The following is a 22,123-nucleotide window of genomic DNA, read 5'->3' on the forward strand; positions in this document are numbered from 1 at the left end:
CTGTACAGTTATGCAGTTATGTTCATGCTGGTAGCAGCTAAAAATTTCAGTTTTTTTTTTCTCTGATATGGTCTCATGTGAAATGTCTCCTACATTGTGCTAATTGATTATGAATAACAAATTACAAATAAAAAGCTCTAAAAAAATCATGGCTTTTTAAAAATGGTGCCATACTTCGTTATAATACCTTTGTCCCTTAGGTTGTAATGACTTGGACTTCCCACCTATATCCAAAGCCAAGAGTTACCAGGTCATTATGTTTACTCTTACATAAAAGATAGTATACAGTTTGGCTAGGCTACTTTCAAAAGGCAATCTAAGGCTGGCTGGTTAGCTCAGTTGGTTAGAGCATGGTGGTATAACATCAAGGTCAAGGGTTCAGATCCCCATACCAACCAGCTACCAAAATAAATAAATAAATAAGACAGTCTATAGATTTTCCATACTAAAAGAGGCACAAATAGGCATTTGCATGAAGTATAATATGCCATTAGTGTGATATTGTTATAAAAATGTCTATGATCTAATACTAGTGCTATTTATCACTCATTCCACTGATCCTGAGAGCTCCTGGATAGTAAAGAACTGATTTAGCAAAGAAACTGCATGGGGAAGGGTAACAGACATGTGTATTGTATGATTAGATTGCAAACTCCTTACTGTGTCAGGCTCTTGTGATCCTTTTGGGATATTGGGTAGTACCATTTCACCAGAAGAGTCTGAAACTGGAACTTGCTGGGTGATGAAGGTTTGATCTTGAAGCTTACTTTCATCCCTGCAATAAGGACAGAATGACAGAGCTGTCAACAACTACATAAACACGGAACCTGGTTCAGAACAACAGACTTGTCATATTACTCTCACTCAACTCTTAGCACGTTTAAGATGCCCATAATAACCACTGTGATTCAGGCTCACATTTATCACTTTAGCAAGAGATCTTACCCAAATTCCTTTGTTTCTCCACTGTCAGAAACAACATAGTCTGGAACTGGAGGCCTAGAACTCTGACTGTATTTCCTGTGGTGAGTAAAAGTCGAAAAATATAATAAGGCAGTGTTTCCTTGTCCCTCATATTTCAACTACACTTTTAAAGTACTAAGTGAAATGCTTCGGTTGAATGGGCTTCTTAATTTCAAAACGAGCTTTTATGTACATCGATATAGGATGATGTTAGGCAATATTTAATATATTGAGGTTGAGACATGTTGAATTCAAGAAATGGAAATTTTTTTTTTTTTTTTTTTTAAACCGAACCTGTGGCCTTGGTGTTATCAGCACCGCACTCTACCGAGTGAGCCACAGGCCGGCCCAAGAAATGGAAATATTTATGGAGATGATCATGATGATGATACTCACACAACAGCTATTAACAGTGAAGGGCAAGGCCAAACCAAAAACATGTCCAGAAAAGCTCCCTTCCCACAAAAAGAACCTCAGAAACATGGGAAAGTTACCCAAAGGAGATAGTCCCAGTAAAAAAATTTCTTTTTATACTTTGGAAGGTATGGGTTTAAGAACAAGAAATAAACATACCACTAATTCAGTTTTCTAAATTGAAAGTAAGCTTAATAATTGAGTTATAAAAAGTACTGTGTAGCAGGTTGATTTGTCAACAGATAAAGACACATACCTCACACTCCTAAAACTTGTTCTCAATTAGGTGCATATGAAAGCTGCATAAACTCATTCAAAATCTGGCTATATTAAGTTACGCATGAAAAAAATGTATTTTAGATACTAACATTGCCTGAGTTATAGCCAGAGTGGTTGCTGATGCACTGAAGAGTACAGCTTATTGGTTATACCGCTCTGACTTAGTTCAGTCACAAAGAAAAATACTGTACTGTTGGATTCACAGTCACACACAATCCACTGTGAACTCTAACCAACTTCCTAATTACTCCACTTGCTTGGCAGACCTTTCATCATCTAAATCGTCCCCAGTCTGGTTTGAGCTTTCTTATATAATCTCATCTTCATCTCAACATTTCAGCATTCTGTTCCTATCTTATTTTTCCTTTATCCATTTCTGGCATGAGATTCCTACAGGCTTAGACATGATTTCAATAGGCTTAGACAAGTTCACTGTGTTGGTATGAACAATCTCACTCAAATGCCTTTGTTTCTCCAGTGTTGAAAACAACATAGTATGGAATTGGAACCGGAGGCCTGGAACTCTGGTTGTATTTCCCAGGATACAAAAAAGTCAACTCACAAGGAGACACATTCAGTACCTGTAGTCTGAAGTCTACCTCTACATTTTTAATCAAACTCTTTGGAAGCCTATCAGTGACACAAAAGCCATTTCAAAGTCATTTAGCCTACAGTTCTTTAAACTCTTCCCTTTTGCCTATATTCTTTATTCTCTTGTTACCTAATTGTGCTTATTCATAAGTGTTCTAGCCTCAGTTCTCTACTCTTCTACCTTCATCCACTCTCCTAGACTTAATTACCAGTTTTCACTAAACATGCTCAAATCTCCCTCCCTAAATTTTCACCTGTATTCCAGTCACTATTTACAAATGCCTTAAAGGATTTTTTCACTTCAATATACTGCCATTATCTCCAGTTCAACACTGAAAATACCACTATTTCTTCTACCTGGAATGTTCCCCGCCCTCTTTTGTTCTACTTCACCTTTTAGAAATCAGCTGAGGATTTTACTTCCTCAGACTTTCCTGACCTCTTTAATCAGTTCAGACTCCCCTAATCTAGGCTTTCATACCACTATATAATTCCTCTGAACCTATGTTGTAGTTGTGCTTTTATATTTATTTATGTAATGATCTAAATAACATTTTTCTCCCCATGTAGACCATAAACTTTCTGAGATTACACGTTATGTCTTTATTTGTTCAACACTATATCTTCAATAAATTGTAGGCACTCAATATGTATATGTTAAATTAATAGATGGATTAAATAAAATTTAAACATTTCAAACAAAATTATAACATTTCCCTCAAACTGGCTTTCCAGATTTTCATTTATCTGGCATACCACTATTCCTTGATTTCTTAAGCTACAAAACTTAAATATTTACTCTTTCTTTTCTTTATTCCTTTTGTCCTTTATCACCAAGTCCTGTTTCTCTTTCCTAAATGTCTCTATTTCTCTTTTTTTCTGACTACTACCACTCTTGCCTAAACCTCTTCACAACTGCTGTTCCCCAACTCTAATTTTGTCCGTCTGATCCATCGTGAATGTCTCTGTCTGGTTAATGTCAGATCTAAAAACACTGACCTTGACCTGTGAAACCTTCCAGTTAGAGAGAATGAGAGTATGGCTTAGTCCTATTTGTATTCCTTCAAGTCAGAGCAGAAAAGTAGGATACACACTACTCTAGAATCTACAATAGTTCAGGCTTTTCTGCATGGTTTTTAAGGTTCATCATAATTTAATCTATAGATTAAGCCTTATTTCTAATTATTCTCTAGCATTACCAAATTTTCTCAGCCAGGCAATTTTTCCTCAATGTTCCCTAAATGTCCCATACCCATTCCTACACCTGGGCTTTTGCTTATGCTGTCTATTCAGCCCCTTGTCTTATGTGCCCTCTTCCCCTTGTAGGGCACCCCACAGAGTAATACTCTTTCAGGAATGTCTTCTCTGACTACTTTAGCCATTGACATATTGTCTGAACTTTATTGTGCCACCTAATTTCTTCCCTTGTTATGTTTGGTTCTGTTTGAGCAACTAGATTGTAAGTTCTTTGAGTTCCAAGGCAGTATTTCTTCATTCTTTTGAATCCCTGATAGTACCTAACACAATGCTAAGCATGTAACAAGCAATAAGTAAGTGCTTGGTTTATTTTATATACCAGGGTTATAGTCACTGATGAAACCTAGTGGAGAAAGAAAGTGAAACTAATCATCAAAAGAAATTATTTGTAATATCTGGATTTGTTTTCCTTTTTTTGTTTTTTGGCAGCTGCCCGATACAAGGTAAATACTCTTTTTTTTTTTTTTGGCAGCTGGCTAGTATAGTGATCCAAACCCTTGACCTTGGTGTTACAACAACGTGCTCTAACCAATTGAGCTAACTGGCCAGCCTTATTTTCCTTTCTAGTTTCCTTTCTTGCATTAGAGATTCCCTTGATTATAATCAATCAGCTTAAAAATCATTTATTTATTTTTGAAAACCAAACCAATAAAATCTTAACAGTTGTTATGCTTCCCTTAAGTTGCTACTCATTCAGCTGAGCACTGTTGTAACTTCTTAATAAGCATTACCTTAAGCAGCTAAGATTAATCTTTTTCTCCCCCCTTTAGTTCCAATTCATCTTTTATTTTCGTGCTCATTCATTCATTTCCCATTCTTCATCTCTGGTAATTGCATTAGCTAAGCAGTAGGACCTTTTTATATTTTATGGTCCTTTCCCATTCCTTTAATTTTAAGTAAGAGTAAGTTCATTGTTCCTAAGAGGTTTCTAGATTTCATAACAACTTGGTATTTCACTGCAGAAACAGAGAGTTACCTAGGAACAAAACCATTCATTTTTGCAAAGAGCAATCTCAAGACTTTCTCCTTCTGCTCCCAGGTCAAATCTCCAATATCCACATTTCCTTGAATACTTGTCCTGAAGAATTTCAAAGAAAAACAGTGAAAAGGAAAAGATATGGCCACAGTAAGTTTCCCTTCTTTCTAAAAAATATAAAATATGTAAACATAAGAAAAATTCCATACCATACCAATATTATATAATAACTACAAAGCAAACTAAACTACGGCCATTACAAAATCATAAAGTTGAAAAGGACATCAATATGCTAGCCAATCCAAAATGTTATATAATCACTAAGACGAAAATGACAAAAACTATAACATGAAAATTATTTGTGCTCAAACATTAAGCAAATAAGCAAAATAGAAAATTGTAATGTAACATTATGTATCCAGATATGCACAAAGACAAAGAGAAGATGGAAAAAAGCAGTTGTTTGGTGAGATTATTGGTAGGTGTTTTTATTTTAATGTTTCCTTTTGTACTAAATAGTTTATTATGAAAAGAGTGACAAAAAGTAAATTTAGAAAATAACGTGTAACTTATCCAGTCTATTTTCTTACCTTCAAATAAGGCTGCAGCTAAGCTTTCGAGGCAGGTCTTTGGGCATACTATAACTTTCCCAGAGGATTCGGTCTACTTGCTTTTTACAAAAGCTAACATGTAGGGTATTGATGTTGTATAATGTAAGAAATATTTTTATATTTAGGTCAAATGGGTTAGTTTTGTTTAACAGTTTAGGTTTTGCCTTATAATTACCACATACTTCAAATTATCCTTCCCCAATCTGCCACATAAACAGATTACATAATATTTTAACTACCATTTCTGCCCTGATGGTAAAGGCAATAGGACACTGAGGCTCAGATGTTAAGTTGCCAAGCAACAAAAATGTCACACAGAAGAAAGAATAGAAAGAGTCTAATTTCTGCAATAACAGGATGGAGAATCATTTTCTTTAACTTCCATTTAAAATTTATAACACCATAGGGCCGGCCCATGGCTCACTCAGGAGAGTGCAGTGCTGATAACACCAAGGCCACGGGTTCGGATCCTATATAGGGATGGCCGGTTAGCTCACTGGCTGAGTGTGGTGCTGACAACACCAAGCCAAGGGTTAAGATCCCCTCACCGGTCATCTTTAAAAAAAAAAAAAAATTTATAACACCATATAGCATAGACAAAACATTTAAAGGAAACTGCTTTATGTAAAGACTCAAATTACTTGATTTATTAAATAAGAGAAAGGAAATTATAGCAAATCTCTTGGTAACAGAAGTGGTATTACAGACTTCTGAACATGCTGTGAAGGTAAAAGATTATATAGTATGGGAATTTTAGAAGAAGAATCATAACTTTCATAGACTTTCAGGGGCCACTGAGCATTTCTAACCTTCCCAACAGCTATGTTATTCAAAAGCTATATATCTACAAATTAGTTCCTTAAAAAATAACTGAAAGCAGAAAATACATTTGAAAGTACTCTTAATAAGTTAAGTACATAGCAGTAGGGAGTCCTTTTACGTTTCTTGAGTTAGAACTTTTGAAGAATCTAATTACATTGGAATATAAAACATAATTTTTTTCAGAATAATCAAAATGTACTATAGTTTAATCCATGGTTTAAAGGAGGAAAAGCGCTCTGAGACAAACATGCTAATAGGAAACAAAATTAATCACTGTATGCAGTCTCAAACATTCTGCTATCTTTATTGTAGTGGTAGTAGATCTCGACAATTTTGGAGGACTTTTGGTTAATACCATAATGAGGGGGCACTACTGAATGTCCTCCAACCCATGAGACAGTTCTGCACAACAAAGAATTGTTATATTGATTTTTTTTCTTTTCAGATTTTAAAAAATTAATATCTAGTTAGCTAGATATTATTACTTATAAATTTCATCTCAGGATAAAGGGAACAATACAAAATATTTGTGAAAGTATGCCTATGTCACAAATGTTTAGCCTAAATCTAATCAAGCCTTTATAACTAATTTCCAATTTACAGGAAACAAGATAAAGAAACAAGTTAAAAGATATTACAAGGATTTTTTTCTTTCTTTTTTTTTTTTAAAAAAAAAAGATGACCGGTAAGGGGATCTTAACCCTTGACTTGGTGTTGTCAGCACCACACTCACCCAGTGAGCAAACTGGCCATCCCTATATGGGATCCGAACCCGTGGCCTTGGTGTTATCAGCACGACACTCTCCCGAGTGAGCCACAGGCCGACCCCTATTACAATGATTTCTATGGGGCAAACAATCTAGTCTCTTTAACAAGTCTCTGTCACAAGAAAAAGAGGGGCAACTACCAAGAATACATATTAAGCCCCACACACTATGCTGAGCATAGGGGGTTACAAAGATGAGTAAGTCAGTTCCTGTCCTCAAGTAACTATTCAATCTTAGAAATCTATTCAATACTTGGATATTATCAAACTGAACTTTTCAGTTATTTTTCTAAGAGCACAAAAATAGCAGCACAAAAAAACAATATTTTAAAGTATTATTAGTACCATTTCTCAGCCTCCATAAGATCCCGATTCACATTATTGGTGCTGTGCTCTCTGCCATCAAATGTTCTGATTTGGGGATATTCTGTTCTTCCTTCACATGCTGATCTCATTTTTAAATTGAAAGCAGCTTGTGCAATCTTCTTATAATGCTTCCTGCTAAATAGGATCTGTTGCTTCACTTGGTGTAGAGCGTCTAAAAGGAATCTTTCCACTTCTGTTCTCTCATCCAGTATGTTCTTGGCCAGCTTCTTCACCCGATTCATTTCCCTGTCCTTCATCTGAAGAAGTTGCTGCAGCTTGTTAATTTCTACCTGACCTGCTTGGTTCTCTATCATTGCCTGTTGCTGCAGTTTTAAAACTTCAGTCTCAAACTCTCTGGTCATACAAGTCAGAGCAGTCTCCAAACTTACCACCTTCTTCTGAAGAGTCTGAATTTGTGATCGCTGCTGAATAAATTGCATAATCTTTTCTTTAACCAATAGGTCATTGATCTCCTAGAAACAGAAGGATGAGAGAGGTGAGAGATCTTTTTTTTTTTTAAATCATTCCAGAACTTAATATTCCTCACCAATTTCATTTACTTCATGAGATTTGAGTTTGTTGACAGGCTAAGAAGGCAATATTTTGATATTCTGGATATAGAAAGTAACAAACATCGTAGGGTCCTAATCTGGACTTATAAAGCATCCCCTACTTTTTCTAAATAAAAAACTTCCTCTAAAATTCTGAACAGTTAAATATTTTATATTATCAAAATAAATAAAACTAAAACATTTAAAACTATGTACTGGAAACTGGCAGTCTCCTAGCTGCCTATCCCCAAATCCATTTTCCTCATTAGTAATAAAAACCCAGTTTTATTCAGGAAGTCAGTATGCCCAGCTGAAAACTCCCAGCCTCCCTTGCAGGTCAGCATAGCAATATTCTGGTCAATGAGATGTGAATGGAAATGTGTGTAGGACTTCCAGGAAGACCTCTAAAGGGAGAGGTACACTTTTTTCCTTCTTGTCTTTCTTCCTACTGTTTGGAGTAATGGTTTGAACTCTAGCAGCCACCTTGGGCCCTGAGGTAACTATGAGGATGTAAGCCACATGTTGCAGAGCAAAGTTAAGGAGGCCAAGTGTCTGTTGACTTTGTGGCACTACCACCCTGCTCTGGAGTGCTTCCCTCCAGACTTCCTTTAGATGAAAGAATAAACCATTATGTGGTGACACCATTGATGTCTGGTCTGTTACTCACAGCTACACCTATCCCTAAGTGATTCAGGGATGAATTATAAGCAAAGCAAAATGAGAACTCTAAGACAGTAGAGGATAAGAATAATATTTATGTTTCTGATATATTCTTTATAAAGTCAATCTAAAGCTTCTTATAAACATTCAGTAATTAATCTCTTCAAAGAAGGAGAGTGCATCATCCAGACAGAAGAAAATGGTCCCACTGTCCTTATGTATCATTATTGTACTCAATTCTTGGTATTCAGCAACCCAATCCTTTAAAAAAAAAAAAAGATAGGAAACAAAGTCTAAATGAGAGTGTAAACCTTTTGCTGTAAAAGGAAAGTCTGACTCTCTTTCAACTTCTGGGAGTTTTTTTGTAGAGCATCAGCTTCTTTCAGGTGGTATGCAAGAGCTTTCTGGAGATAAAAATTCTCTTTAAAAACACTTCTTCCAGCATTGTTCAATTGCCTGAAATAGATAGATACAAGATCCCAAAACACAGGCCTGTTTTAGATATTACCAAACTAGAACAAGGATTGTTTTTCCCCCAGCATTAATAATAATGATCACCATTTATTAGCTTATGGTGGGTATTCAACAGTTAGGTGGGGATCTTGTGACTAAATTCTCAATGAATAAGAAAGTAGAGTAATGTGTTACTTCCAGTCCAAGGCAGTTAAGAGCAGGTACAAATTTCTCATACTCTCTCCTGTCCACATGACTGGATGAGAAGAACTCCAAGATAGCAGAGATACAAGATGGAAGTAGCCCAGGTTACTGAATCACCACTGGAAGAGAGCTGCCAGACCCACATAGATTGTTATATGAGCAGGAAATAAACCAGTGGAACTCAGGAGTTCATTTGTTAACACAACACAGTGTTACTTCCACTAATACACCTCATGACAACTCCACAAGGTTGCTATCATTAACCCCATTTTAGTTGAAGAAATTTAATTTCAAGAAAGTGAAGAAATCTTCCTATGATTAGTTAGTATACATGATGAGAACCAAAGTCTAAATAACTTCAAAGCCCAGGTTCTTTTCACCAAACAGTGCTGCTACAGAAAGGGTGGAGGGAGGGGGAAAAAGGGTTAAGGGAAAAGGGGTCAGGGGGAACACAAAGGAGAAAGAAACAGTCAAGGAGAATAGACCAGAAAATTTGAAGAAAGCAAGCCGTGAGAGGAGGCAGAAGACAAGAAAGCAAGAAGAAAACAGACCATCAAAGAGGTAAAAGAAAATATACCAGCAGAGGTAAGAGAGGCTATCAGAAAGAAAAAGGAAGCAGCAGTCTCTTACATAACAGCTTCATGGTGGGCTCTCTCTGCCAGCATTATTACCTTCTTCTCAGCCTCTTGTTCTAGTCGGTGCTAAAAAAAAAAAGTTTTTTAAATATCGAGTTGTATTTCCAACAAATTTTACACATCCAAAAGTATTTCAGAATGTCAAATAAAATACTCCTGTCCACATGACCTGATGAGGTCCAAGAACTGATGGAGGAGCCAGTAAAGTGAATAGTGTGACACAGGAACCTTAGGTTACCTCCTACTTTCCCCATTAAAGAAGCAAAATGACATATATATAGGGGAAAAAATCCACATCCATATTTGAAAGCAAAGCTGAGAGAAATTTCTGCTAAATGCAATGTGATGACAGTCATTCAGTTATTCATTTCAACAAATTCCTATTGAGGACTAACAGTGTTCCAGGTTGTTTTAGATACCAGAGATTCCGTGGTGAACAAAACAGACAAGGTCTCTGATCTCACAAAGCTTATATTCTAGGGTGAGATCCCAACAATAAACAATAATTACAATGTGTTGAGCATTTACTCTGTGCCATGCAGGGTTCTAAGAGCTTTATTACCTGTATTATTTACTTCTCACAACAACCCTATGAAATAGGTACTTTTATTAACCCCAAAAGCAAGGACTGAGGAAACCAAGGAAAAGAGAAGTTAATGACTTGCACAAAGTCCTGTAGCTAGTAAGTGGCAGAGCAGGGATTCATATGCAGGCAATCTATTGTTATACAAGTAAACAAATAAGAGAATTAATAGACTGTGATAAATGCTATAAATGAAATAAACTGAATAATAGGATAGTAACAGGGAGGTCATTTTAGATTGGAGTTTGGGAATTCTCTGAGGAAATGACAGTTGAGCTCTAACTAATAAAAATGAGCAAGAGCTGGAAGAAGAGCATTGCAGGAAGAGGCAATAGCAAGTAAAAAATATGAAGGTGGGGCTGGTCCAAACATAGTGAGTTATCTCAATTGATTGTTCACAGTCAGCTACAGATCAAACTCTTTGAACTCTTCCCCACTTCTCACTATTGCACTTGACTAGTCTTAAAAATGTATATATTATATATGTAGGTGGGACAGGGATTTGTGATTCAAGGAACAGAAAGAATGAAATGGGAAAACCAAACCAAACCAGACACCATCGACCTGGGGAAATCCTTTATATGACCAGATAGAGCATGCTGAAGTATGAGATGAATGAACAGGCCTATTGGAAAACCCACTGACATGCAGCAGCAGCACTGGAGCTCCAAACCAGCCTAGGAGAAATACCCATGAAGTTTATAACTAACATGATGAGGCAGACATTGTTGTGGTTGGCCAGCCTCACACTCATTCCCATCTTCCTTTTTCCTTCCCAGCTTCCACTAGTAGCTGGAACAACAAAATAATCACTTTCCCAGTATCCTTCATAACATGGTTCTAGCCAATGATATGCAAGAAGAAATCTGCTAAGACCTTCTGGGAAAGCTTTTATGGCTTCTAGATACAAGGGACAGATACAGCTGGAGCCTCCCTTCTTCCCTTAAACACAGAAAAGGCTTGAGCTGCAGTAACCACCTTGCAACCATGAGGAAAAGGCCAGCAGCCACATATTCTGTCACTAAAAATCCTACTTATATAAACACTGTGTTTTAGTCTGTTTTTGTTGCTTATAACAAAATACTTGGAACTAGGTAATTTATAAAGAAAATGACATTTATTGCTTCCAGTTTCTGAGGCTGGGAAGTCCAAAGTCCATCTGATGGTGGTGACAGTGACCCAGGGGTCTCACATTGCAAGATGGTGGGAGCAGAGCGAGAGAGAAAGAGAGAGAGAGAGACTCTTCTCTTCGTTTAAAGCCCTCAGAACCAGGCCCCTGATCACCATTTTAATCCATTCTCTATGGCATGGTCCTACAATCCAATCACCTTTTCAAGGCTCAACCTTTCAATTACCATAATAGGATTTCCCACCCTCTTTACAGCCACAGTGGGGGCTAAGTTTCTAATACATAAAACTTGGGGGGCACAATTCAAGATTCAATGAGTTTTGGGGGGACATAATTCAATCCACTACACACTGTTACTCAGGTATTCTGTAAACTGACCAAGTACTTCTAACCTTTGTTTTCTACACCAAGTAGCAAAGAGAATAAGAGTAGAGGGAAGAGGCAACTGAGAGCAGCCCATTCCTGAGGGCTTCCATTCCTGAGGGTGCCAGGAGTGCTACAGAAGGAAAGCACCAGGTGCTGCTCCTACCTCACTCCATCCAGGTTATTTGATACACAAACTGGAAATCTAGAGCCACTTTTTTTTTTTTTTTGTCTTTTTTCGTGACCAGTAACGGGATCGCAACCCTCAGTGTCGCGCCCGCACCACGCTCAACCAGTGAGTGGACCAGTCTCTATATGGGATCCGAACCCTCGGCGGGAGCGCCGCTGCCCTCCCAAGCACCGCACTCTACTGAGTGCGCCATCGGGCCGGCCCTAAAAGTAAATTTTAAAACACTTTTATGTATTAAAAAAGAAAAAAAAGCTAAAGTATGTTACCGAACAACCTAAGAACAAAGGGTGACTTACTGTAATGACTCTAAGAACTCCCCCTCCGTCATTCACCGTCACTCTGTGAAGATTTCTTGACACAAGGCCGTGGAGGTCTTGGCTCTCCCACACGATTGTACCTTCAAAGCTCTTTTGTGGAAAGATGAATACTGAGTCAATTTCTTTAATTGTCGTCATTTAGGTTTTAAGTAAGTTTTTAGGTAAGACTTTAGAGAAAAGTGTATTTTTTGGTAAGACATATCAATTAAAGTTTTTATCCCACACTGTAACACACCATTGTTAACATTTTGGTGTATATATCCTTGGTCATTTTTCATCTCCCTACATCCCTACCAATTTCTGAAAGAATCTGTTCAATTCTTTCCTAAGAATGAAAAGTTAAAGAAACAATTATAAGAATTTAAGAAAAACCATGGGGCCTTTGAAAAGATTCTGTGGAAGTGTTCCATTGTACTTCACACAATTTGGAGAATTAACTTCAGAAACACAAAGAAACTTGGAAGTTTGTGATGTGCTGGGGAACATTTTTGAGGCCCTTTTTATTAACATCGTTAGCTCAGACTGACTAGGGAACATCACACACATACCAGGGTGGCTTCTGCATTCCCATCTCTCCCGTATAATGGAGTACATGTAGCACTAGTCCTACCAGGGGAATACCAAGACAAAGGAGACGTGTCCTGAAGCCTTCCTAAAATGACAATCCCTCTTGAGGATTTCAAGAATCTCTGAAGAAGGGGGGGAAAAAAGAACTAGATACTGAGATTTCTAGAAGTATTTTTCCCCCTGATTTTTTTGTTATAAAATGACAATCCCTCTTGAGGATTTCAAGAATCTCTGAAGAAGAGGGGGAAAAAAGAACTAGATACTGAGATTTCTAGAAGTATTTTTCCCCCTGATTTTTTTGTTTGTTTGTTTGTTTGTTTTTTTGGTGGCTGGCCGGTTTTGGGACCTGAACCCTTGACCTTGGTGTTTTAACACTGTACTCTAACCAATTGAACTAACTGGCCAGACCCTTTCCCCCTATTTTTATTCTGCTATAATTCAATAACAATCTTCTAATAAGATACCAAATGGAAGGTTGATATGTCTCAGAATGCAGATAAATACAGTGAACCCTATGTATCCATGGGTTCCACACCTGTGGATTCAACCAACTATGAAACAAAAATATTTGGAATAAAAAAATTGCATGTGTACTAAATTGTGCAGACTGTTTTTTCTTATCATTACTCCCTAAACAATACAATATAACAACTATCTGTATAGCATTTACATTGTATTAGTTATAAGTAATCGAGATGATTTGAAGTATACAAGAGGATGTGCATAGGTTATATGCAAATACTATGCCACTTTATATCAGGGACTTGAGCATCTGCAAATTTTGATATCCAGGAGAGGTCTTGGAACTAATCCCCCATGGATACCAAGGGACAAGTGTACACTTATGTTGTTCCAGTAGAGAAAACATTTCTTAATTAACCCTAATACTCTGTACCTTTTCTTCAAAAAACCTGCCTTCCAACCTACTAAGAGTCTCCTGATGTTTCCGCTCTGTGTTCCTCAAATTCTCCTTCAGCTAAAATGAAAACAACAAAAAAACAAAAAAATGGTCAATAGGAAATGGGCTGATTGAGGCATATTCCTAGAAAATTCTAAATAAACATTTTCTGTCATACATTAACTCTTAATCCTGAACACAGAAAAACTTGGTGTCCCTGCCTCAGAGGTACCATATTTCCCTCTTCTGTAGATTTACAAGTTCAGTATTGAGTTTTTAAAAAGCTTTTCATAAATAACAGTTCTCAAAGCATTCAGACAAGCTGTTCTCATACTCATATTTTCCAAAAATGTTCATTTCAAACATGTGTAATCACAGAATCATAAACCATAGAATTGGAGGAGACATGAGGAGTCAGACTATACAATTATCCCACCTAATAAAGAAATCCCTTCTATGAGAAAAATATCCTGACATAGAAATATAACTAATTCAAATCTCATTAATTCACATGGGTACCCCTTCATCATTCTCATTCTTCAAAAAATTCTAAAAACATCTCCCCATGACTCCCGTGGATGGATCCTACTTCTGTTCTCTAAAAGTATATGGAATAAAAAGGATATAAAATTCTTCTACACAAAGAAGTTTGAACTAATTTAAAGCAATAATCCTGTAGTCTATATCTTTACTGGAAAGAATGAATAAGACTGAAATAGGCATACTAAACCTAAGATTCATGCCACAAAAAAGGCAGTGGAGAAGGGCTTTCCATCAGACAGATCAAAGTCAAGTGCTGCCTCTCTCACCAGCTGTTTGACTCTTGGCAAGTCACTTATCTTTTCTAAGTCTCAGGTCTCCATGTATAAAAAGAGGATAATAATAGTACCTATCTCATAGGGGTACGGTAAGGATTAAATAACAAATAATATAAGCAAAGTACTTAGAACAATAACCATTTAATACATAGGTTAGTTATTATCGTATTTAATAGTCCTCCCCTATACTTAATCTCTGCTATTGCTGTATTAAATCTCCCTTTTATATGATCTCTTTCATATGTTCTTCTTCCTCCCTGAATATTTTTTATACAATTTTTAAAAATGGCCTCTTAGGGCCGGCCCGGTGGCGCACTGGAGAGTGTGCCCGAGGGTTCGGATCCCATGTGGAGACCGGTTCCCGCTCACTGGCTGAGCGTGGTGCGGAAAAATGGCCTCTTAGGGCCGGCCCGGTGGCGCACTGGAGAGTGTGCCCGAGGGTTCGGATCCCATGTGGAGACCGGTTCCCGCTCACTGGCTGAGCGCGGTGCGGGCGCAACACCGAGGGTTGCGATCCCGTTGCCGGTCCCCGGTACGGGCGTGACACCGAGGGTTGCGATCCCGTTACCGGTCAGTAAAAAAGAGACAAAAAGGACAAAAAAAAAAAATGGCCTCTTACATTGTCAGACTTTCAAAATTAATGTCAACATACAAGTTTATAGAAATATCTACTATCCCAGCGTATGTGGAGATAGATGTTTCATACATCATTACACTCTCCCAAAAAATCTATAAATTAATAAATCTTTCAAAAGATAATTAGACAGTGCATATCACCAACTTTAAAAGTTCATGTTCTTGGGCTGGCCCGTGGCTCACTCGGGAGAGTGCGGTGCTGATAACACCAAGGCCCCGGGTTCGGATCCCACATAGGGATGGCCGGTTCGCTCACTGGCTGAGCGTGGTGCTGACAACACCAAGTCAAGGGTTAAGGGTCAAGGGTCATCTTTTAAAAAAAAAAAAGTTCATGTTCTTTAACTCATAAATTCTACTTCCAAGAAGTTATTCTAAAAGCTAATGAGATATATAAAAGATATAAAAAATATTTCATTTTTTAGATGTTCATCTTTTAGATGTTTATAATAGTGAAAAAGAAAAACTCCAAATATCAAACAGCAAGGGACCAATTAATAAGTTATCTACCCAATGGAATTCCATGCCTCTATTCAAAAGATCTTATAGAAAAATATTTAATGGCATTAAAAAATGTTCACAATACATAAAGTGAAAAATCAGGTTAACATTTTGTACATCATACTTCACTTTTATAAAAACAGTATACAGATATTTTTAAATACATATCTATACAGCAGAGGGAAAATATTAACAATGGTTACCTCTAGGGGATACGGTATTTTTATTTTCTTTTTTTATAAGCTAAGCTAAATTTGCTGAAATGACTATTGTCACTTTGTCAAAAGAAGAAAGACTAAAACACTAGTAAAAAAAATAACAACTGAAACCTACAAACATATGCTTCTTCTGTTAATCAAGTTGCTAGAAATCATTTTTCTGTTAAATTGTATGCCTTGAATACCTTCAATTAGTCTTTTTTAAATTCGTATAATGAATTCTATATACACAGTATAATTTAATTCTCTTCCCTAATGTATACCTCCCAATTTTAAGTTCATGGGCTCCCATACTTGCCTCAATTCTTCCACGTTAAGGATTCCTCAGAACCACCTTATTTTTTCCCCATAAGCCAATATCTTTTGCCTTTGAATTTCGAATTTTTTTGTTATTATTTTTTTCGATAGCTGGCCTGTATGGAAGTCCAAACCCTTGACCTTAGTATTGTAACACTGCACTCTAACCAACTGAGCAAACTAGCTAATCCCAGCCTTTGAATTTTCAGTCTTCCCCAACAGCCTTTCAAAGGAAAGGTCTGGAATCGATTTCTCCACTAGGTGGCAACAATGTTCTTTAAAAAAAAAAAAGAAAAATCACACCATGGCTCATTAGAATATGCACTAGTTATTTCCTTTTTTTTCAGAATGTATACCTACACATAGGATGGCTATTTAGACAGTTCCCAAAAAATTAACTATACTGATTTTAATGTAAAATGAAGCTTGATATTCCTTCTAAAAAACTTGACATACCTTCAATTATGTTTTTAATGAAAAGACCCTCTCAGTATTTAACAAAGAATTATTGAGCATTACTGTGTATTTTGTATTTCAATGAATACAAAGGACAACACCAAAAAAAAAAAAATCAAAAAAGAGGGAAAAAAAAGGACACTGTTCATGCCTCCAAGAATCTACATTCTAATAGGGGAGATAAGACAAATGATAAATACAATATCAATAGAGAATAAGCTAAGTGGTATAAAGGAGATTCAAAATGCCATGGAAATCTACAGAAACAAAATTATGATTTTTATACAGGACTCTGGGGGAAGGCCTCATGGAGAACATGCATTTGAGCTGAGCCTTTGGAAGATGAGTAAAATTTTAATGAACAGAGATCTATCGGGAATACATACCGCATAAAAGAAACAAAGGAAGCAAAAAAGACAGAAATGACTTCAGGGATGGGTGAATATCCACCTTGAGAGGATTAAAGGGAGTGTGTGTTGGGGGGAGGAATATAGTAAAGGGAGATGATAATGTTCCTAGGTAGGTATAGGGTCTTAACTTTCATACTAAGGCGTCTGGACAATATTCTGTTTACAGTGGAGAGATACTAAAGATGACTCTTGAGGGAGGTGATCAGAACATCACCAGAACTGTGATATTTTGATGATATTCTAATCACCTCCCTCAAGATTCTACTGTATTCTATTAGTTAGAAGTAAGTCCCTAAGTTTGGCCCACATTCTAAGGGAGTGGAATTAGGTTCCATCATTTAAGGGGAGGAGTGTCAAAGAACTTGTGGACATATTTAAAAACTACCACACCACTGCAGTCCCACAGCCATGTATACTCTGGACTGCAGTGGCATAGTAGATTTTAAATATGCCCACAAGTTCTTTGATACTCAAGCAGTTTACAGAGGGGCCCATGTGGAAAGAAGCTGAGGCCTCCCACTAACCACCAGCCGCATCTTGACAGCCACATGAGTGTGGCACCTTGGAAGCAGATCCTCAAGCTCCAATCAAGCTTTCAGATGACTGTAGCCCTGGCTATAATACAGCATTTACACCACGGAAATCAGAAAAATGCTATAAAACCCAGGACCTTTTGTGTGTATGGACAGCTGTACACCACTGTTTATATATTTCTCACCATGTAACATGCACTATGAGGGTACTTCAAAAAAAATTCATGGAAAAATTGAATAAAAAGATAATAGAAATCATTCCATGGACTTTTTGAAGACCCCTCATATTTTAAGCACTTTACATTTATTAGTTCATTTAATCCTACAACAACCCTATGAGACAGTAGTTCTTATTGTCCCCACTTTATAAATGAGCAAACCAAGGTATAAAAAGTCACAAAGCTGATTTCGGCCACCTGTGCCATTTATTGCATTATTACTAGTGCAATAAAACTATATTCTGAGTCAAAGGAATGGAAAATAAAAGAAAGAGCATAGTAAGCTCAGAGAAAATTTCTGAAAGTAGTTCTTCACCCTACTCACCTCTACCCACAGAACCTTCTAAAATTTTCTAAAATTTTCATTTATCAGCCTAAACGTATTTTCCTTTAGGACTTTGCTACTTTCCCCCCGATGTTTTCCAAGAACTGGTAGTTTGTTTCTGCTAATAAACATGGGAGGGTGTGTCAGCTGAGATTTGGTGAGTTCCCAGAGAAATCAATGCTTAGAAAAAAAAGTCTAACAGTCAATACCTTTGGCATCCAGTCCTAACTTGTTATGTCTCCCCCTTTTTCTCTCAAATCATCTTTAAAATGTTAAAGAGAGTTTTTAGCCGTCTCACAGGAGTAAATGCGGAGGCTTTTGCTGGAGTAAGTAGTTAATGCTAACCTCTTTTTAAAAAAAGAAACTTACATCATCTAATTCTCTCTCCACTTGGATTTTTCTCTTCTGAAATTGTTTTACTGTTTTCAGTTCTGTCTGAATCATGCCAATTTCTTTTGCTTTTTGATGGAACCGTCCTTCTAGCTCATTTATTTGCACAGTATACTTTTGTTCCTGTATTCGAAAAAGAGATAAATGAGTTAGGAAAAAGAACAGAAGTCCCACAGAATCATGTTCCATTTGAAGCCTTGAGCCATTTATCTATCTTCTATGAAGAAATGCCCCTTTTTATTTTTGCATCAAGTTTTAATTTCTGTAAAAAGATATCAACTGCCTTGAATAAGAAAAAGAAAATTCTGTTGGGAGAGCATGGTGCTGAAAACACCAGAAAAATTTCTATACAAGCTAATCTTGTACATACAGAAAGGAAGAAAAATTATTAAAAAGGGTTAGGAGAAGACTAAACAAATCTTTAATCTGTGAGGAGGACAAATAACATCCCTGACCTAAATTAAAATTAGTAAGCAAAGAGAAAGGGAAGATAAATATCCCTAATAAAAAAGAAGATAGAAGAAAGAGGAAGGAGGAGGAAAGGGAAAAAGAGAAAGAAGAGAAGGAAGGAAAAGAAGAAAAAGAGGTGGAGGAGAAAAAAGCCAAAAGTACCGAAAAAAATGAACAAAAGATATTAAAAGAAATTCAAATGGCCTTCAAACATATGAAAAAATGTTCAACCTAGCTCATAAGAACAGAAATACAAATTGAAATTACACTGATATCCCATTTCTCACCTATCTCATTGGCAAAATCCAGTTTGACAATACATGAAAGGTCTTCAAAAAGTTCATGGAAAGATTCATATTATCTTTTAATTCTATTTTTCTACAAACTTTTGAAGTACCCCTGTACTCTGTTGGTAAGGCTGTGAGGAAACAGGTTACATTATTAGTGGTGTCACAAAATGGCACAACATCCATAGAAGGAAATTTGGCAATATCTAGAAAAATTACCTATTTTTGACTAGTAATACCACTTCTAGCGATCTTTTTTTTTTTTTTTGCAGCTGTCTGGTATGGGGAACTGCCACTTCTAGGAATCTATCCCAAAGACATAGTGGTCAAAATGTGAAAAGATATATGCATGAGGCTCTTTACTGGAGCACTAACTGTAATAGCAAAAGACTGGAAACACAACTGTCCATCAAAATGGGACTGCTATGGGATGAATGTTTGTGTCTCCCCAAAATCCATATGTTGGAGCCCTAATCCCCAATGTGATGGTATTTAGAGGTAAGGCCTTTGAGAGGTGGTTTAGATGAGGTCAAGAGTGTGGAGCCTCCATGATGGGACTGGCGCCCTTATAAGGAGATGAAGAGTCTAGAGTTTTCTCTCTTTGTGAGGATATAGCAAGAAGGCAGCTATCTGTGAGGCCCTCACCAAGAACCCAGCTATGCTGGCACCCTGACCTTGGACTTCTAGCCTCCATAACTGTGAGAAATGTTTGTTATTTAAGACACCCAGTCTATGGTATTCTGTCATAGCAGTCCAAACTGACTAAAACAAGGACCATTTGAATAAACTATGATGCTTCCACACAGCGGACTACAGCTATGAAAAGGAATGAGGAATATCTCTACTGCTATGGAGAGAAGATCTCTAAGAAATACTAAGTGAAAAAAGCAAGGTGCAGGTTTATGTATACTGTATGCTACCTTTCATCTAAGAAAGGGAAGATCCAAAAAGATATAGCGGACTACAGCTATGAAAAGGAATGAGGAATATCTCTACTGCTATGGAGAGAAGATCTCTAAGAAATACTAAGTGAAAAAAGCAAAGTGCAGGTTTATGTATACTGTATGCTACCTTTCATCTAAGAAAGGGAAGATCCAAAAAGATATATTTGTTTATATTTATTACATATATACATTTTTTAATGAAAGGATAAACCATAAAATAAATAAAATGGTTTCCTACAGGGAGAGGGAGAAAACAGTGTGCAACAGACATGGACAGAAATTAGATTTCTCAGCATATACCTTGTTTTATTTATTTATTTATTTATTTATATTTTTTATTTATTTTTATTTTTATTTTTATTTTTTTTAAAGGATGACTGGTAAGGGGATCTCAACCCTTGGCTTGGTGTTGTCAACACCACGCTCAGCTAGTGAGCAAACCAGCCATTCCTATATAGGATCCGAACCCGTGGCCTTGGTGTTATCAGCACTGCACTCTCCCGAGTGAGCCACAGGCCGGCCCTTTATTTTTATTTTTTAAAAGATGACTGGTAAGGGATCTTAACCCTTGACTTGGTGTTGTCAGCACCATGCTCACCAGTGAGCTAACCGGCCATCCCTATATGGGATCCGAACCCGGGGCCTTGGTGTTATCAGCACCACACTCTCCCGAGTGAGCCACGGGTTGGCCCTATACCTTGTTTTATAGACTTGATTTTGGAACCATGTAAATATTTTATGTAATTATAATTATATAATTAAATAATTTAACATGCAAAACTAAAATTATCAAAAGCAAAATGTGTTGCTAAGTTGATGGTATCACCTCAGAAAGGAATTTCAAATGGTTTTTAAATCTTGCAATTTGATCATAGATCCCTATTGGCATATATCTTAAGTGGGAAAAATGCCCCCCAAAATCATAAACTGTTTCCAGTAATTTATTGCAGATGGTAGTAATAGTATACTGAGATTATTGATGTATTGAGGTTTAAGAAACTAGGTAATTATACTGGTATCACTAAGAATCAGGATTTTGGGCAAGGGATAAAGGATATACAGATGAGGTTAAGTAAAAACCCTGTATTCCTGGGCCGGCCCGTGGCTCACTCGGTAGAGTGCGGTGCTAATAACACCAAGGCCCCGGGTTCGGATCCCACATAGGGATGGCCGGTTCGCTCACTGGCTGAGCGTGGTGCTGACAACACCAGGTCAAGGGTTAAGATCCCCTTACCGGTCATCTTTTTAGAAAAAAAAAAAAAACCCTGTATTCCTGCATCTGAACTGAAAGTATTAGTATGGACTCATGATCTACTTTGATCTTTAAAAACGTATTATTTCCTAGCTCTGTCCACTGAGAAGTCCTAAAAACAATAACAAACTCAGGATCAGTATGCATACTCATATCAGTAGTTTTATACAATAACATATTTTTATAATGTTATTTTTGAGCTTCTGTACAATCAAGTATGTGGGCTTTAAGGACATTGAGCTGCTCAGAGAACTTATTCACTTAATCTCATTGGGCTTAAATTGCATTCACCAGAAATCTGACCACACAGTCAGTGAAGTATTAGTGTACATAGATAAACTCACCAATTTTTCCCTCTCCTCTTGGGCTTTTTCCTTTGTTTCATTCAATTGCTGTTTGAGTTTTTCAATCTGTGGAAGATGGAAATACAGAGACAGAAAGGTTAAGAAATTGCTGTGTCCTACCTTTATTAAGTACCCTAGTTTTTACATAATAGTAAAACCAGTAGAGCAGAAGAAGTGAGTGAAGTGAGAAGTGGAGAAGAAGGGACAGGAACTTCCCTCAAACCCTCAACCTGCTCTTGCCAGTTTCTAAAACCTAGCTATCATCAGAATTACCTGGGTAACTTTTTTTATTGTGGTAAAGAATGTAACGGGGCTGGCTAGTTAGCTCTTAGAGCGTGATGCTGATAACAGCAAGGTCCAGGGTTTGATCCCTGTGGACAGCCACACGCACACACACACATGCACACGCACACACACACAGCAACATTAAATTTTACCATCTTAACCACTTT

The 22,123-nt window shown here is 37.0% G+C and overlaps 1 protein-coding gene across 1 annotated transcript in view; it reads right to left on the reverse strand.

The window, feature by feature from the left end:
* CCDC176 (coiled-coil domain containing 176) overlaps window positions 1–22,123 on the reverse strand; it is a 34,231-nt gene that overhangs the window by 5,797 nt on the left and 6,311 nt on the right. Inside the window, exons 3-11 of the mRNA XM_008567524.1 lie at window positions 21,672–21,737; window positions 18,374–18,517; window positions 13,593–13,673; window positions 9,544–9,614; window positions 8,568–8,712; window positions 7,025–7,518; window positions 4,481–4,582; window positions 946–1,020; window positions 661–775 (exon numbers count right to left, since the gene is read on the reverse strand). Of these exons, the coding sequence (XP_008565746.1) occupies window positions 661–775; window positions 946–1,020; window positions 4,481–4,582; window positions 7,025–7,518; window positions 8,568–8,712; window positions 9,544–9,614; window positions 13,593–13,673; window positions 18,374–18,517; window positions 21,672–21,737 (1,293 nt within the window). The remainder of the gene's footprint in view (window positions 1–660; window positions 776–945; window positions 1,021–4,480; window positions 4,583–7,024; window positions 7,519–8,567; window positions 8,713–9,543; window positions 9,615–13,592; window positions 13,674–18,373; window positions 18,518–21,671; window positions 21,738–22,123) is intronic.

Source organism: Galeopterus variegatus, unplaced genomic scaffold (genome assembly GCF_000696425.1).
Source record: "Galeopterus variegatus unplaced genomic scaffold, G_variegatus-3.0.2 Scaffold325, whole genome shotgun sequence".
Lineage (NCBI taxonomy): Eukaryota > Metazoa > Chordata > Mammalia > Dermoptera > Cynocephalidae > Galeopterus > Galeopterus variegatus.